This window comes from Pristis pectinata, chromosome 16, assembly GCF_009764475.1.
Source record: "Pristis pectinata isolate sPriPec2 chromosome 16, sPriPec2.1.pri, whole genome shotgun sequence".
Taxonomy (NCBI): Eukaryota; Metazoa; Chordata; class Chondrichthyes; order Rhinopristiformes; family Pristidae; genus Pristis; species Pristis pectinata.
Window position 1 is genome coordinate 43,004,729 of NC_067420.1, and position 17,755 is coordinate 43,022,483.

Genomic DNA, 17,755 nt, shown 5'->3' on the forward strand with positions numbered 1-17,755 from the left:
TCCAAATGGTCCCCTGTATTATATGATTCTAAGCACACACAGGGACTCCCAATTAATTCCAAATTCTCTGCAGCCACAGGCACAATACCTGGAAGGATGAAGTGCAAGTTCCCATGAACATTAAAAGATGCAAACTCTGATGCACTAGAGGAACTCAAGGGAATAGTCAAGTTGCTTGTTTCCTCAAATGGTTGAATTCTTTCTCAGCTTTTGGAAATTGGATCAATTCCTTGTCTGTTCAAAGGAGACACGTTTCTTTTTGTCCTTTTGCACCCTCGTCTATTTATTCCACACGTCATTATTGAGACTTTTGGCCTGTGGAGACTATTTTCCAGTGCCTTTAGTGTGGTAAGAGACTCCAATACAGTTCAGGGCAATAAAATCAAGCACAAACTGAGAGACCAATTCAAAGAAATATTTGATAATCTAACAGTTACCAAAAAGGTTTTAAGGAAGGTTTTAAAAAGGAAATAGAGGTGGAGAGGTTTAGTGAGGGAATTCTGGAGCTGCAGACTTGTGGACTGAAGGTATGGCTGGCAATACTGCGGATGTGGAAGGAGGTGTGGGAAGAACCATAAGAGGCGACACCAAATGAAAGAACCATTCTTTCCAACAGGTGCCAGCTTTCCTGTTTATTTGGTCCCTTATATCAAACCAACAGGGGCAAAAACTAGTTTCAATATCTTTCATTTGTCTATTATCCAGGGTTTTTAAAAAAGTGTTGTGAGGGGCAAAATGAACAAAAGTGCAACTTCATATTGATCAGGAATATCTCACTCCTCATTCCTGGCTGGGTGGGTTGTACTGGCATCACATAAGCTTTGAAGCCCATGAACTATGGAAGGATGGGGAGAATTGCTTGGGATCCGTCACACCTGCCAGAACAAGCAGATGATCACAACATCAAATGAGCCCAGGACAGGGTTTCAGTCTGATGCTTTCAGAGGTCCATAAGACACCTGGACCTACAGTCTAGGTTTGCAACTCAAGGAGTGCTATTTGGAATGAGGTGTTAGTGGGGGGGACAGTACAATGTGTAGGACTGCTCCTCATCGAGTTTGACCTGCTACGTAGCATCCTTTTAAAGCAGTAAAGAGTGTGATAATCATGCTAGAAAAGGTGCCAACTGCTGCTCAATGGGCAGCACTCTCAACTCAGAGTCTGATCCCACTGCAGAGACTGAGGGAGTGCTGCTATCGGAGCTGCTACCCCTTGAATAAGACGTTAAGGCGAGGCCACATCCACCCTCTCACATGAGTGTAAAAGACGCCGTTGCACTATTTAAGGCAGGGTAGCTCTCCCAGGTTTCCTTGCCAATATTTATCCTCATCTCCCCTCCATCAGTTCAGATGAAGGGATTTGACCTAAAACGTCAACTATCATTTCCTTCCACAGATGCTGCCTGACTCACTAAGTTCCTTCGGCATTTTGTTTTTTGTATCCCACCATTGTTCATGGAATCTTGCTATGCCTTAGTTTGATTGCATGTTTCCCATATTAAAATAGTGACTACAAGTGTACTTTATTGGCTATGAAGCATTTTGTTTAATCCCAAGATGGCATGAAAATTGCAAGTCTTTTAGTTCTGATTGCGACTGTGATCTTGTTCTTGGGCTCCAGTCCAGTAAAAGTCAAACCACATTTCCCATTTGCTGAAATGATGTCAGAGTCAATATTGATCCTTCCTGGGCCTGTTCAGTAACCTGAGCTGTAAATGCAGGGTCAGTGCGAGGAAGTCTGCATTGGGAGTAGAATTATTCTTGCGCACAGGCAGCAGCATTGAATGATTGACAAACTCTGCAAATTACAGTTACACAGAATAGCTGTGGAGATTTGCTGACAGCATAGCTTTGTCTTCTAATCTGTCTTTCTCAGAAACTGAAATCCCCTGAGTTCCACCTTCCCAGAGCAGGCTATCAAACACTTTCTTCCTCCTGGGTTTAAGATACTCCTTGCAATGCAGAATGAAATATGAAAAATTTTTAAAGCCAATTTCTACAGAATAAAAGCAAAGTGCTGGAAACACAGGTAGCATTTCTGAGAAGGAAAACAGAATTAACATTTCAGGCCAAAGACACTTCGTCAAAACTAGAAAAGAGAAAACTAATTTACAACAAAGGCCCCTCAACCTAAAACATTAATTCTGGTTCTCTTTCCACAGATGCTGGCTGATGTGCTGAGTTGTCCAGTATTTTCTCCAGCTTCTGCAGTTTAAAGATTTCTCCCCCCACCTCCCCCACCCCAAGATTCCAGCTAAAATGTACTGAAAGTTAAAAAAAAAGGTCACTAAAGTCAGGCACCCTCAGCAATATATTAAAACTATTGGAAAATGGGAGTTGGAGGGTGTAAGGAGACCATAGAAACCTGTACACAGATCCCTCCATTGTACAGAATAAAAGGGGCATAATTTTAATTAGCATCAATCATTTAAGGAGGGAAACCAGGAGCACCTTTTCCAGAGGGTTGGGAAATCTGGAACCATCTTTCATATAAAGGTCCTGGAAACTGGAAGACAATTGACATTTTTACATGGAATTTTAGAACAAAGAAACATTCCATTTGTCCCAAAGATCTATTCCAATATTTATGCTCCAAGTGAATCTCCTTCTTTACCTCATCTCACTTTATCATCAACTCTCCATACCTTCCTTCCCTTAAATCTATTCCCTTCCTTCCCTTGTTGGTAGTGGGTTCCACATTCTCACTACTTACTCCTGAATGAACTAGAAATTGTTTGATTTCAGGACCTTCAATCTCACAGTCATCCCCAAGTGGAAATCTTTCTCTACATCCATGCTATTGAACATAACCAAAGTTATTTCTTTATATATTAAGAAATAGTTCTATTGGGTCACTTCTAAGTTGTCTCTTTCTGTAAAGTACAGGTATCAAGGGATATAGAGAAAATGAAGTCTAGGTAAAGATCAGCTGTGACCAATGAGAAAGGTGGAACAGGCTTCATGGGCTGAACAACTACTTCTTGTTCCTATGTGCTTTTACAGGAAGTTCATTTACAAGGGATATGCGAGCAGCATGATGGAATACTCTCCACTTGCATGGATGAGTACAGCTCCAACAACACTCAAGAACTTGACACCGCTGAAGGCAAAGCAGCCCACTTGACTGGCACCCCATCAACTTTTCTAAACACATTCATTCTGTTCATCACTGGCACTCTGTGGCTGTGCTATGTAGCATCTAAATGTACTGAAGTTTCTTGCCAAGGGTGTTTTGACAGCACTTCAAAGAAACACAAGGGCAGCATGTGCATGGGAACATGCCAGATGTAGGTTCCACTGCAAGTCACATACTGGAACTCTACCCAACAATGTTGAGGGAGCACATTCACCAAAAGAACTACAGCTCGCCATCTTTTCAAGGGCAATTAGCAACAGGCAATGTATGCTGACCTGGGCAGCAATACCCACATCTTGCAAAATGAACAAAAAGTTTGGCAGATCCATTTCCCAATTTACTGCCATCCCCTCCAGAGGGCATTGACTGGTTATCAGGATATGTTTGTGACCCCTTGTGGATGAGCACAGACTTAAGTCAGCAGCCAATTTCATTATCTACTCAGGACCAGCTTCCCAGGAAAAAGAGACACAAGAGACTGCAGATGCTGGAATCTGGAACAACACACAAAGTGCTGGAGGAACTCAGTAGGTCAGGCAGCATCTATGGAGGGAAATGGACAGAGTGTCCAGATGAAGGGTCTCGATCCAAAACATCAACTGTCCAATTCCCTCCATAGACTGTGTCTGACCCACTGAGTTCCTCCAGCACTGTGTGTGCTGCTTTCAGGAAAAGGAAATCTACAGATTTCTAACCAGCCAGCCACCCTTATGCAGATCATCCTTCAAAGAACAGATTGGGAATCAAACTTGGGATTGTCCTAGTCTGCACAGGTCTACATGCCATGCACTACTTTTACTAACTAGGCCTCTGTGTAGATAGTTTTAGATATATGCGATTATTTTTTTTAATTAAAAAGCTGTCTCCAGGCACATAGTAGTCTTACCTGGTAGAAACTGCACAACAATGGAATGATGGGGGGAGGGCGGAGGGGAAGGCTGATGTAAAGAGTTAAAGCACGTTTGATGGTGCTCACACCATTAAACCAGTTTGACAGACTAACTAGTATGGATTTGCAAAGCCTATGGTCTACAGGAGCAGCACAACACTGAAAGTATTCTATATGGGAAATAAATCTTGATGTTAACATGGTAAAGTTGAAAAAGCAAAAGAACATGCAATATATATTTTGGATTAGCTGCTCCACATAGAACCCAGGTTAAATGAATATTATGATTGGAAGGTCTAGGCTAATTATTGCAATTTAGTGTAGCAAAGAGCAGAAAGTTATGAGGAAAACTGAGACCCTAGTTCTCATTGACAATTCAACCCACTAACATTCTATTCGTTATACTTCACATAGTGTGCAGCACCAGCATCAGAAACAAGCTCTTCTTGTATATTTACCTGTCATATTGCTGCAGGTGATCTGAGCTGATATAGTCATCTAAATGCACTGTTAAATCTACAACCTGTTCAGACTGGCAATTCTGAAAAGTGAGAAAAAAAATAGCAATAGAATGAATAGATCACGAGACAGTTAGACATGGATGAGAAAGACCACTTGGCCCATTTCAATTCATCCATCCAGCTTCCCAACACATCTAACTGCCTTTATTACATTGGCCAATCTTCAAGCTAAGTATTCATTACTCCTCCCAAGAACAATTTTCTGACACCTACTCTAAATTTGTTCCTTTGAATTTGTTCTGGGCTGCCTTGACTACCATCCCAATTTATTGTTGTTGGGATTGACTATTTCTACATGTGCAAGTACCTCAATTAGGAAGATTAAAAATCTAAGTCTCTCTCTTCACAAATCTGGCCTTTGGCACAACAGTAAATTGCACTTATATAGCTGCATACAACATAACAAAACATGCCTAGGTGCTACTTAGGAGATATAATCAGACAAAAGTTGACACTGAGCCACTTTAGATTTCAGCCAAAATCTTGTCAAAGAAACAGGTTTCAAGAACTGTGTTGGAGAAGGAAAAATGCAAAGAAGCATAAAGGTTTAGAGACCTAGATCTCCAAACCTTGAGCCTCATTAGCTGAAGGCACAGCCACTAGTATTGGGGTAATGAAAATTCAGATATGCACGAGGGACCAGAATTTGAAGAGCTGAAACGGATTACAGAGATGGGGAAATACGAGACTATGGTGGGCTTTGAAAAAAAAGATTTTGAAATTAAGAATTCTCCTTGTACTCTGTAAATGTTCTACAGGACCTGAAGGTGTCCAAGACCAGAACTTCACTCAGCCCTCATCATTCTAAAAGTCTGAATCTACTGTTCCACCTATCAACACTCTACTGCTTTGGCTACAGACCTCAAAATCCTGTTCATTTTCTTGGCTGGTGCTCTGGAGTGACTGAATCTTGGATGCTTCAAATCTCCTCACATTTAAGTGCTTCAGTGCTCCATGTTCCAACTACTATATACAATCATGCAGAGTCCAAAGTTGTCATTCCTATAATACAGCAGTGACCACTCCATCAGCAGCAAGATGCTTTGGGCAACCTTAGATTGTGAAATCCAATTCTGGCCTCTTGCACATATCTGAATTTTCATCACTTTACCACAGGAAACTGTGCCTTCAGCTGCCTAGGCCCAATGTCTGGGGTTCCTCAACTGAACCCCCACCTTTTCAATGCATCTTCTTCCCTCCTTCAAGATGCTCCTTAAAACTTACTTCTATTTTGTCCCCTTTATAAACAGAATTCCATTAGACATTGGTAAGCCCATTGTTTTCCAAGGTCTTTGTCCATTCAGATTGCTCCCCTGTTACTCATCTGACATCAAAGAATCAGAGGAGCATCCAGATTGCTTCTCAATCCAAAGCTGTTGATACCTAGTAAGAATATTTGTGGTTCCAGCACCAACCATCATTTACACAGCATATTTAATACAATAAAAGTCTTCCAAATCCATGTTCAGCACTCCCACAACTCCAGATTAGAATCCTTCCTATCACCATTCAACAGCCATAATTAAATTCATAAATGACACTGTCTGAAATGGCAATAAACCATCCTTGACCTTCCTGATTTCTCTGCAGACCTTAACATGTCATCCTCCACCAAGACTTAATTGGCTCATTTCTACATGACACCAACTTGATTCCACAAGTCTTGCCAGAGAACCTTTTGCAATGGCTTCCTCTCCCACTCCTACACCATAATCAATGAGGTCCCATATGCTAGCAACACAAGCCTCTGGTCAGTGATCACCCTTCTAATAAATATTAGCATGTTGTGAAATAAAACAAGGCTCTAATCAGATACTAGGTTCATAATATACATACCATAACATTAATGATAAGACTGGCATCTACAGAGATTGCCTTTAGTAGAAGTTCTTTCTGATTGTTGTCGGAACGATAACGCAATGTGTACAGCTCCTGATTGCCATTCCAGCCCACAGGTAACAGCTCCTTCTTCTTCTCATCAGTTGAGCCCTGCAGAGGAGTGCCACACACAATTTTGTAAAATCAACCACACCCCAATGCAAAATATCCTCCCATTAAAAAGGTGATAGTTTAATTCCTCCTCCTGGTTATTTTAAATACTACTTTTAATTGTGTGTCAATACCAAGACATTTAAGGTGGAAAAAGGAACAAGATGATGCATTAACAGGGATGAGTAGTAGTCAGGGAATGGAATAGACATATTGGGATGGATGGTCAGTGATTCTGCTGTAACACCATGGTGTGTTTAGTGTTGGCTTTAAGTAGTTTTGTCAAAACATTAGAATTATGCAGATTCTACAGCACAGGAAAATGATTGTGGCTGTCGAATATCACTGCAGGAGTTCCTAAGCCCAATATCTTCAGCTGCTTCATCAAGGACCTTACTTCCAACACAATGTCAGCAGTGAGGATATTGAGTGCACAATGCTAATGCCATTCTCAACTCTTCAGCACATGAAGTAGCTCAGATTTTGACATGTAGACTAAAAAGTGACAAGTAACCTTCACACCACTGTTTGTATTTCAGGATTCCAGCATCTGCAGTTTGGTTTTTAATTATTTTTAAATAGTGTGACTAGGCTGGGTATCCTGCACTGAATGACTCACCTTCCAACAAGCCAAGGATGTTCCACCATTTACAAAGCACATCTGAAGCATGACAGTATATTCTCCATTTGCTGAATGAGTGCAATGCCAACAACACTCAAGAAGCTTGACACCATCCAGGATAAGGCAGCCAGCTTAATTGATACTATATTAACCACCTTGAACATTCATTCCCTCCACCATCTGCAGATGCAGTGTGTGCCATCTAAAATTGATTTGTAAATGGCAAGTCATGCCTGATGGAAAGTTTTGGAAACACTTCTAAAGTAATGTACAGGGAACTGTCTCTAGAGGTGTTGTTTAAAGGAAGTCAGCAAATACAATGCAGACACTAACTACAATCTTTCAAAATTATTTTGATTCGGGAAACATTAAATTACATCAGAAAATTACATCTGTTCCTAAACAATAAATTCCACTTAGAAAGTGTCTCTAAAGCACGTCCAGGATACTTCATAAGGAAGCCCTTAAGAAGAGACTGTTGGCTAAAATTGAAGCTTGTGGAGTTGAAGGCAGGTTATTAACCTGAGAAACAAAGGACTGCAGATGCTGGAATCTAAATGAAAAACACTATGATGCTGGAGGAACTCAGCAGGCCAGGCAGCATCCGTGGAGAAAAACAGGCATTCAACCTTTCAGGTCAGGACCCTTCTTCAGGACAGAAGATAGGAAAAGGGGAAGCCCAATATATAGGAGAGAAAAGCAGATCAGTGATAGGAGGACAAAAGAGGGGAGGCAGGGTGGACATAAGGTGGTGACAGGTGGAATGCATTCCCTCTTTTCCCCCCTCCCATTGGTTAGAAGCCTGAAAGCACCGTACCACCAGGCTCAAGGATAGCTTCTATCCTGCTGTTATAAGACAATTGAATGGTTCCCTAGTAGGATAAAATGGACTCTTGACCTCAAAATCTACCTCATCATGACCTTGCACCTTATTGTCTGCCTGCACTGCACTTTCTCTGTCACTGTAACACTTTATTCTGCATTCTGTTATTGTTTTACCTTGTACTACCTCAATGAAGTGATCTGTATGGACAGTATGCAAGACAAGTTTTTCACTGTACCTCAGTACATGTGACAATAATAATAAACCAATCTATATAATCTGCTTCAATAGGTTTGGGGACATTTTCTGATACCAAAGTGGCTCTATAAACATAATGGTCTTGTTTTGGAGATACTGCAGCAGGGACAGCTGCCAGTGCCCTTCTACCCATACCCAAGCTGCCCTTCACTCCAGCATCCTGAAAATCAGAGATTATTCCTTCCGAAGTAGGAGGAAAAGTGTGTTTGACAACATTGTGCCTAGCTCTCATCACCCCTCTCCAAGGAGGCCACCAACCTTAAAGACAGCTTGATAACCAGCAGCACAGATGGCCAACACCCAGGGCACACTGCCAACTTCTCCCAGGGTACACATTAAACCCAGTGGCAGCTTCAGAATACCCTGGGTGTAGATCCTCAATCCCTGGGGCAGAGACCTCTGATCCCCAAGGTAGCCTGAAGATCCCTCAGGGCCAGGGTCATCGATTCCACCCCACCCCACCCCAAAGATAACCGGGCGACACTCAGGCCCTCCGCCCCCGGAGGTTTGGGGGGGGGGGGGGGGGGCTCCAGCGCCCGACCCCTCCGCCCTGAGGCGGGGGGGGGGGGGGGGGGTTCGGCGCCTGTGGGTTGCTGACCCGGCCGGCCCAGGCGAGGCCCGTACACCTGCCGGGGGGAGGTGGTGGTGGTGGGCAGAGGGAGGAGGAGGTCCGACTGCGGCTAATGAACGCGGGCGGGCGGGACGCGGGCCCCCGGCAGCCAAGGCCGCGCTTTCAGTTTCGCTTCCCCGGGGGCTCCTCTGCTGAGCAACGGCGGGCCTGGGCCTGAGCCCGCAGCCTCGGCCTCTCCCTCACCTGGTCCCCGGTCCCGAGGCACTTGTAGCCGGCCCGAACGAGCTCCCAGTGAACAAAACAGACCAGGGCATCCTGAGGGGAGACGAGGTCCCGGACCACCGAGTGGTAGAGCAGCTCCAGACCCGCCATGGCGTCGAGAGCGCGTCGGCGGCGGCGCGCACTGGGGCTGGAGGCGCGCACCGAGGCTGGAGGCGGGGGCGCGCACTTGGTTGGTCCTCAACATCCGAGCATCAACCGTCGTTGCCAGGAGGCTGCAAACGGTGACCTTTTCCTCATTAATTTTATTCTGTTTGAGGAATTTATAATTAGTGGATCATTTAACGATGAATCATAGAAAGCACGAATGAGAACGAGGTCATTCGGCCCATCCTGTCCGTGCCAGTAGAAAAACAGCTGCCCGGCCTAATGCACCTTTCAGCATTGGTGCTGTAGCCCCGCAGGTCACGGCTCTTCAACTGCACGTCTAAGTGCTGTTTAAATATGAAGAAGGCTTTTTACCTTTCCCACCCTTTTTACCTTTCCCACCCTTTTTACCTGTCCCCCGGCAGCCTCTGGATGAAAGATTTTCCCTCATCTCCCCTTTGCTTTAGATCTTTGTTCTCTGGTTTTTGATACCTCTGCTCAGGTAAATAGGCCCTTCCTATTTTATCCATGCCCCTTGTAATTTTAAATACCTTAAATTCTTTTCTCTGCCCCAAAGACAAGAACCCTAGTTTATCCCATTTTTCCTAATAGCTCCAATTTCCAGTCTTGGCAACATTCCAAGCAACCTGTTGGGTGCACTTGCATCTCTTCTATAATGTGCTGTTCAGACCTGTACAAGTTTCATCCTAAGAAATGTCCTAAAAGGATTGGTGAGTGTCCCCCTGGTTCAGAGGGTTGCGCTTTTTCTCGGTATCAGGAGGTTGGAGTTTGAGCTCCCTTCTAAAAACTTGACTATGAAACCTGGGTTAATCCGCTATTGTGTCACTGAGGGAGTGCTGCACTGTCGGAGTAGCTGTCTATTGGTTGAAGCGATAAACTGAGAGTCCATCCATCTCGTATGATAGATGTAAGAATCTCTTGAGTATTTTGAAGAAGAAAATGGGTGCTCACTTTGCAGTCCTGGGGCAGTATTTATCCCTCAGTCAATATCACACAAGGATATGATTGCTGTTTAAAGAACTTGCTGTGCACAAATTAGCATCTATGTTTTTGCATTGCAATGATAATTACATTGAGAATAGTTAATCTGCTGTAAATCATTTTGGGATAGGCTAAAGTGATGAAAGCAAATATAGTAATGCAAGTCCTGTTTTCTTTAAGAAGCACCGGGGAAGGTACAAGAAAGATATACAAGAATATTGGCAGAATTGAAAGATTTTGGCTGTCAGAATAAGTTGGTGCTTTTGAAGAAAGAAAAGAATAAGGAGGTGCACTGAAAGAAGTCTTAAAATTATGAATCAGTGGGGAAGAGAATGTCTCCAACATCATAAAACTTAAAACTTGAGGGCATATATACAAGCCAGTCCCTGGTAAACCCAAGGGAGAAAATAACAAGAATTTTTTCCAAGTGTGTAGTAATCAGGGCTGAGAAGCTGGATGGTCATGGTGGCTGCTGATTACAGTTTTGATGCACAGGACACGTTTGTAAGGTTATGGAGTAAAAACTGAACCATTGCATGGGAGTAAAGCTCTTTCAGAGAGCTGGCAGAAGGAAACTGAATGGCCTCCTTTTCTGCTTTAAAGTCTACGATTTTTTTAAAATAATAGATAAGGTCCCAGGGTGAGTGAATTGAACTAACATGCAGATCAGCTATTGAATATTGGAACAGGGTTGAGGGCCTAAATTGCCTCCTATTCTCGTCTCTGTAAACTTGGATAGAGTTAGAATGGGCATTGCTAACAAGGCAGGATTGTCCCAAGTTTTTCAGAAACTGAACATTAAATCTCCAAGACAACACTACCTAGGAGATCAATGCATTGTTTCATTTTTTAAAAAAATTCTTGTTCCTGTCCTAGTATCTCTATATGTGGCTCACTGGAAAATTTGTGTTAGTTACACTCCTATGAAGCATCACAAGGTGTGTTACAATCTTAAAAGTGCTAGACAAATGTAACTTGTAATCCTAATTATTTTCTTTTGATGAGTTATTATGAATAGTTTCATTGAAAGAATAATCTTTCAGATCTAATAGTTTCTGACAACTGATTTCAGTGTAGTTTCAAAGGGCAACCAATTGATATGGGGATTCAGTGGGTCGATCCTCATTGGTTTCCAGTAACTGTGTGATCTTAACCAGGAAAGACAAAGTGAAAGCACAAATAACTTTCAAATAATTGTTCCTGTGTTGCTGAACAAATTGCGCCTTGTGGGATATAATTTAGATGGGGTGCATGCAGTGGTAATTTTTCATAGCTAATATGAAGTTAATGATGATTTATGATAAAGGGATTAGAAAACATACTCTGTATAAATACACAGTTGAATGAGAGTCAGTAGCAACCTTTGAAAGGTAGTTAGTCACTATTGATGAAAGGCTAGGGTTGGGGCCGAATGATCAGCCTGTTGAAAGAGCTGGTATGGACATGATGAGACAAGTGGCCTCTTCTGTACTGTATGAGAGCATGGTTCTATATTATTTAGGGGTTTGGCATTTTATCTTTATAACATGAGAACTTCTCAGGATATAGGTGTCACTGGCAAGGCCAGCATGTGACACTGCCTTGTAGCAGTCTGATGGAGCTGAGAGGGTTGCAAGGTTACCCCCAAGAACATCCAAAGAGTTTCAGTCCTTTGTAGTATTTTAATTGTTAGTTGCATACTTGACGAGGTCCAATTGAGATGTTTAAAATAATAAAGGGATTCAGTTGGGTGAAATAAACAATTTGCTGGAGGAACTCAGCAGGCTGAGTAGCATCTGTGGGGGGTGGTGAGAAATGAATTGTGCTGATGCAGGGTTTTGACCCAAAACATCAACAATTCCTTTCCCTTCACAGATCCTGCTTGACCTGCTGAGTTCCTCCAGCAGATTGTTGCTCCAGATTCCAGCATCTGTAGTCTCTTGTCTCAATTCAATTGGGTGAATTCTGGTGGGAGTGAAATCAGGAAGAACTTTTTCCCCATCAAGGATGATGAAAATCTGTAACTCTCTGGATGTTGGTGTCCATTGAAGGGTTCATAATTGAGTTAAAACCCAAATGTTTCTGACATTTTCCAATTCTAATGATAGGTTACTATTAGAATTGGAAACTCCAGCTGATTACTCTCTCCATGGGTGCTGCTTGATCTCCAGAGTCTTTACTTTCTGCAACATTTTGCTTTATGAGTACATAGATTTTTGCAGACAAGGGAATGGTGGAACAGGTTGTATGATCTTGAAAAAGATTTTTTTTTTGTATCCTGTAAATTAAGCTTAACTTTCTTCCCAAACCTCCCAATATCTGGATTATTGATGAGTCCTTTTAAATTATTTAAGTAATTTGTATTTGTATTTTTCACAACCTCAGGATAATCCAAAATAGTTTACAACTAGTAAGTCCCTTTTGAAATGTTGACTCAATTGCTGCAAGTAAGTTTTTCATTGCATTCATGTACTTGTGCATAAACTCGACTTTGAATTGTAATGCAGGAAACACAACAGGCAACTTCTGCACAGGATGCCCCCTCATACTGCAGTGTGAAGAGGAACAAATAGCATTTAGACAGACACATGAACAGTTGGGGAACAGAGGGATAAGGATCTTGTGCAGGCAGATGGGATTGGTTTAGATTGGCATCATGGTTGCACATTGTGGGCCAAAGGGCCTGTTCCTATGCTGTACTGTTCTATGTTCGATGTACTAAATAATTTGTTTTGGGCATGTTGGCTGAGGGACCTCTTTAAAATAATGCTTTGATATCTTTTGCATTCACTTGAATTCTACAATGTGATACTAGGAAAGGTATCAAAAGCTTGTCAAAGGATTCAGCAGGATATAGACCAGTTGGAAATGTGGGTAGAGAAATGGCATATGGAGTTTAACCTGGCAAAGTGTGAGGTGTTGCACATTGGGAGGTCAAATGTAAGAAGACAGAGGGATTGTGTGGTGCAGGTCCATAGCTCCCTGAAAGTGGCAACACAAGTAGATAGGGTGGTAAAGAAGGCATATGGCATTCTTGCCTTCATCAGTCAGGGTGTTGAGTATAAAAGTTGGTAAGTCATGTTGCAGCTGTATACACATGCATGGTTAGGCCACATTTGGAGTAATGCAAGCAACATTACAGGAAGGATTTGGAGGTTTTGGAGAGGGTGAAGAGGAGGTTCACCAGGATGTTGCATGGATTAGAGAGTATTAGCTAAAAGGAGAGTGAAGAGTTTGGGAAAATCTAGATTGTTTTCTCTGGAGTGTTGAAGGCTGAGGGGTGACCTGTTAGAAGTATATAAAATTATGAGAGACATAGAGTAGATAGTTGGAGTCTTTTTCCCAGGGTGGAAATGTCGAACACTACAGGGCATAGCTTTAAGGTAAGAGGGGGAAAGTTCAAAGGAGATTTACAAGGCAAGTCTTTTACACAGAGAGTAGTAGGTGCCTGGAACGTGCTGCCAGGGAAGTGGTGGAAACAGATGCAGTAGTAATGTTGAAGAGGCATTCAGACAGGCACATGAACAGGCAAGGAACAGAGGAATATAGATCATATACAGGTAGATAGGATACATTAAAATTGCTAATCCCATCAATTTAAGTGGGGCTCAGTACATGCCCCTGTATGTATCGATGGTGCTGAGGTGGAAATGGTTGAGAACTTCAAGTTCCTAGATGTAAATATCACCAATAGCTTGTCCTGGTCTAACCACGTTGACGCTATGGTCAAGAAAGCACACCAGCGCCTCTACCTCCTCAGAAGGCTTAGAGAATTCGGCATGTCCCCGTTGACCCTCACCAATTTTTACAGATGCCCCATAGAAAGCATCCTATCCAGATGCATAACAGCTTGATATGGCAACCGGTCTGCCCAAGACTGCAAGAGATTGCAGAGAGTTGTGGATACAGCTCAGTCCATCTTCTCTCCATGGACTCTGTCTACACTTCCCGCTGCCTCAAGAAAGCAGCCAACATAATCAAAGACCCTCCTGGTCATTCTCTCTTCTCCTCCTTTCCATTGGGCAGAAGGTACAAGAGCTTGAAAACACGTACCACCAGGCTCGAGGACAGCTTCTATCCTGCTGTTATAAGACTTTTGAATGGACCTCTTGTATAATAGAGATGAACTCTTGATCTCTCATTCTACCTCATCGTGTTACTTGCACCTTATTTGTCTACCTGCACTGCACTTTCTCTGTAACTGTAACATTATATTCTGCATTCTGTTATTGCTTTTCTCTTGTACTACCTCAATGTACTTATGTTTTGAAATGATCTGTATGGATGGCATGTAAAACAAAGTTTTCACAGTATCTTGGTACATGTGACAATAATAAACCAATTACCAAATTGGCATGGTTGGCATCACATGCAGTATTGTTCTATGTTCTATCCTAAAGGAGGAAGGAGTGCTGGAGAGGTTTAGGGAGAGAATTTGAAGCTTAGGCAATAGTGGAGTAATTGAAATTGGTAATTCACAAGAGTCCTGAACTGGAAGTGTGTTGAGATTTTAGAGGATTGTAAACTGGAAGAAAAAACAGATGGAACTGATTATGAGGTCATTTTAGGCAGTTAAGACTCAGATACATGGGTCTAGAGTTACATATAGGATAAGGAAAGTAAAATTTCTTCCTAGAGAACAAAACAGGTTTGTTTGATGAAACCAGTGGTTCCATATTCACCATCAGTGAATCTAGATTTGTATTCCAGTTTAATTTCATTAACCAAATTTACATTCCCCAGCTGTTGTGGTGGGATTTGATCATTTGTCTGGCTTACTGGATTACTAATAATAGAGTAATTCACCTGCCATTTCCCACCATATTGTTATATCTGGCATGTTTTTATCAGGGCACCAATGCAAGAATGGTTGACACTCTCCACTACAAGTACCAAGAAAAATTCTTATTTGGGCCTAAGCTTGAACCATGGCAAGCTAGTGCTGATTCCCAGCCAATCCTGGATAACAAAGGGCAATGTTAGACACATGAGAAGAGGCTGATACCTTGTCTTCCCACCTTGGGAAATCCAGAGGTTCCACTAACCTTTGTCCAGTGGAAAATAAAATCCTGATTGAAAGTTTCAAGGGAGAATTTTCATAGCTGGCCTTCTCAACTCTCTCAGTTACAGTTTTAATTTAGTTTGATCAGCTTCATAACTCCTAAGCATTTACCCCTCATGAAGCTTGATTTTCAGATCTATTCTTGAAACAATAAAGGAGCACTAGTGAGAGTCTCATGCTTGTCAATTGTGTGATTAATACTAAGACAATAATGGAAGAAAGACTTGCATTTTATACAACACCTTTTGCGATCTCCAGTTATTCCTATATATTATGGAGCTGATAGAAGTGTAGCCATTATTGTAGGGGAGGAAATGTGGCAGCCATCTGCATGATGTGCTAGCCTGCAGCTAATCTGTTTTAGTGATATTCATTGGGGATTGGTTTTAGAACGCTGGGGAGAATTCCCTTTCTCTGCTTCAAAATAAAGTCATTGGACCTTTAATGTGTGCCTTGATGGAGCAAACATTGCTCCAATCTTACCTCCTATCTATCACACAGCTGATGTCAGACTAGGTTTATAGTTCCCTGGTTCTTACCATATTTTCACTCCCACTGAAACACTGTTAGTGGAGACCCCCGCGTTACGGCAGTTCAAGTAACAGAAATTTGCCCTTGTGGAATTCACAAATCACTACCAAAGCACCTGAGATATGGAATAAAAATTCCCTCATGGAATTTATGTGGAGAAAAAACAAATAAATAAACACAATTTTGGTAACAGGCCCTCCCGGCCCAAGGAGTCTGCACCGCCCATTTTAAAACCCAAATTAACCTACCTGTACATCTTTGGAATGTGGGAGGAAACCGGAGCACCCGGAGGAAACCCACGCAGACACGGGAGAACGTACAAACACCTTACAGACAGCGACGGGAATCAAACCCTGATCGCTGGCGCTGTAATAGCGTCACGCTAACCTCTATGCTACCGTGCCGCCCCCCTAGGAACGCAACCCCACCGTGACGCAAGGGTCACCTGTGCTAACTTCTCAGCTCCAGGTGGTATTAGCCAGCAGGCTTCAACAGCAATCTTGGTGCATGGAGGGACTCACGCAAACCAGAGCTGAAACACTGATGAGTTCCCAACTGCAACAAAGTTAGGAGTTCTGCCTTTGCACATTTGCCTGTCAGAAGCACCTCCAAAACCCAAGTTAAAATGAGAATACATTCATCATGTTTCATTTATAAGAATTAAAAAATTTTGGACTTATCCTAAAAACTGTTATTAATGTTCTGAGTTGCCCAACATTTTCACAGGAAAGAGAGAATCCTACAACCCAAGCTTGCATTCCTTTACCTGATGAGAATGTGGTTGGAGGGAGTTAATATCATGGATGGTTTGCTTTCATAGAGTCATACAGCAGGGAAGCAGGCTCTTCGGCCCACCAGGTCTATGTTGACTATTAACCACCCATTTAAACTAACCCCACATTAATCCCATTTTTTCATTCTCCCCACATTCTCATCAATGCCTCCCAGATTCACTCAACTGCATGCTAAAGGCAACTTACAAGTGTCTAAATAACCTACCAATCCACATGTCTTTGGGACATGGGAGGAAACCCATGCAGTCACAGGGAGAACATACAAACTCTACACAGATAGCACCCGAAGTCAGGATTGAACCCTGGTCTCTGGTGCTGTGAGGCAGAAACTCTATTAACAGTGCCACTATGCCATCCTCTGTGTCGCGTTCACACCCATTCTCATTTTATCTTGGGTTTTGGAGGTGGTTTTGACAGGCAAATATGCAAAGGCCAAGTTTTGCAGTTTGGAACTCATCAATGTTTCAGCTCTGGTTTGTGTGAGTCCTTCCATGTACCAGAATTGCTGTTGAAGTCTTCTGGCTAATAGCACTTGGAGCTGAGAAGTTAGAAACGCTGTTTTGGTGGGACTGAAGATATGGTAAGAACCAGTGGACTATGAACCTATTGGTTTGACATCAGCTGCAGGAAGGTTGCTCAATATGATCATTAAAGATGTTCTAATTTGACCTGGAGAAAGGGTTATTAGGCACACACAAGATGGCATATGGCAAATGGTCATGTCTTAGAAATGTCGCTGATTTTTTTTGAAGGAGTAACCAAGTTAGTTAATGAGAAGAGTTTGGAAGACATTGTCTACAGTGATTTTTCAGGAAGTATTTCAACAAATCATTGACAAATGGTGAATCCTCTAGTGAATAGACTGACTTTAAAGCATGAGCCTGTCTCAGATAGTCCTTTTCTGGAATCTAACTGAGCCCCCCTGAGTTTATGAACTCCCAAGCTATCTGTCATTTCTGTAGTCTGGATGAGTCCATGTTCCATGAATATAGGGATTGTGAGAGGTCACAATGTTTTTTGAGTTTGTGAAGGGGCTGCTCCTCAAGTTCTGATTGCACTTCAGCCCCATGCTCCTGATCTGTGGGTACAGGGTGCGGGATGTCAGCCAGTGATTCTCCTTGCTGCTATGCTCCGGGCCCTGGCCAAGGTGTCCATTCACAGGTCTAGGCAGCGGGCTGACTGCCTGCCCCTCTTCCAAGCTTACATCTGTACC

At 42.6% G+C, this 17,755-nt stretch overlaps 1 protein-coding gene across 1 annotated transcript in view; it reads right to left on the reverse strand.

Moving 5' to 3' along the window:
- psmf1 (proteasome inhibitor subunit 1) overlaps nucleotides 1–9,224 on the reverse strand; it is a 45,281-nt gene extending 36,057 nt beyond the window's left edge. Inside the window, exons 1-3 of the mRNA XM_052030960.1 lie at nucleotides 9,052–9,224; nucleotides 6,382–6,534; nucleotides 4,483–4,565 (exon numbers count right to left, since the gene is read on the reverse strand). Coding sequence (XP_051886920.1) covers nucleotides 4,483–4,565; nucleotides 6,382–6,534; nucleotides 9,052–9,180 — 365 coding nt within the window. The 5' untranslated portion in view covers nucleotides 9,181–9,224. The remainder of the gene's footprint in view (nucleotides 1–4,482; nucleotides 4,566–6,381; nucleotides 6,535–9,051) is intronic.
- Between the last annotated feature and the right edge of the window lie 8,531 nt (nucleotides 9,225–17,755).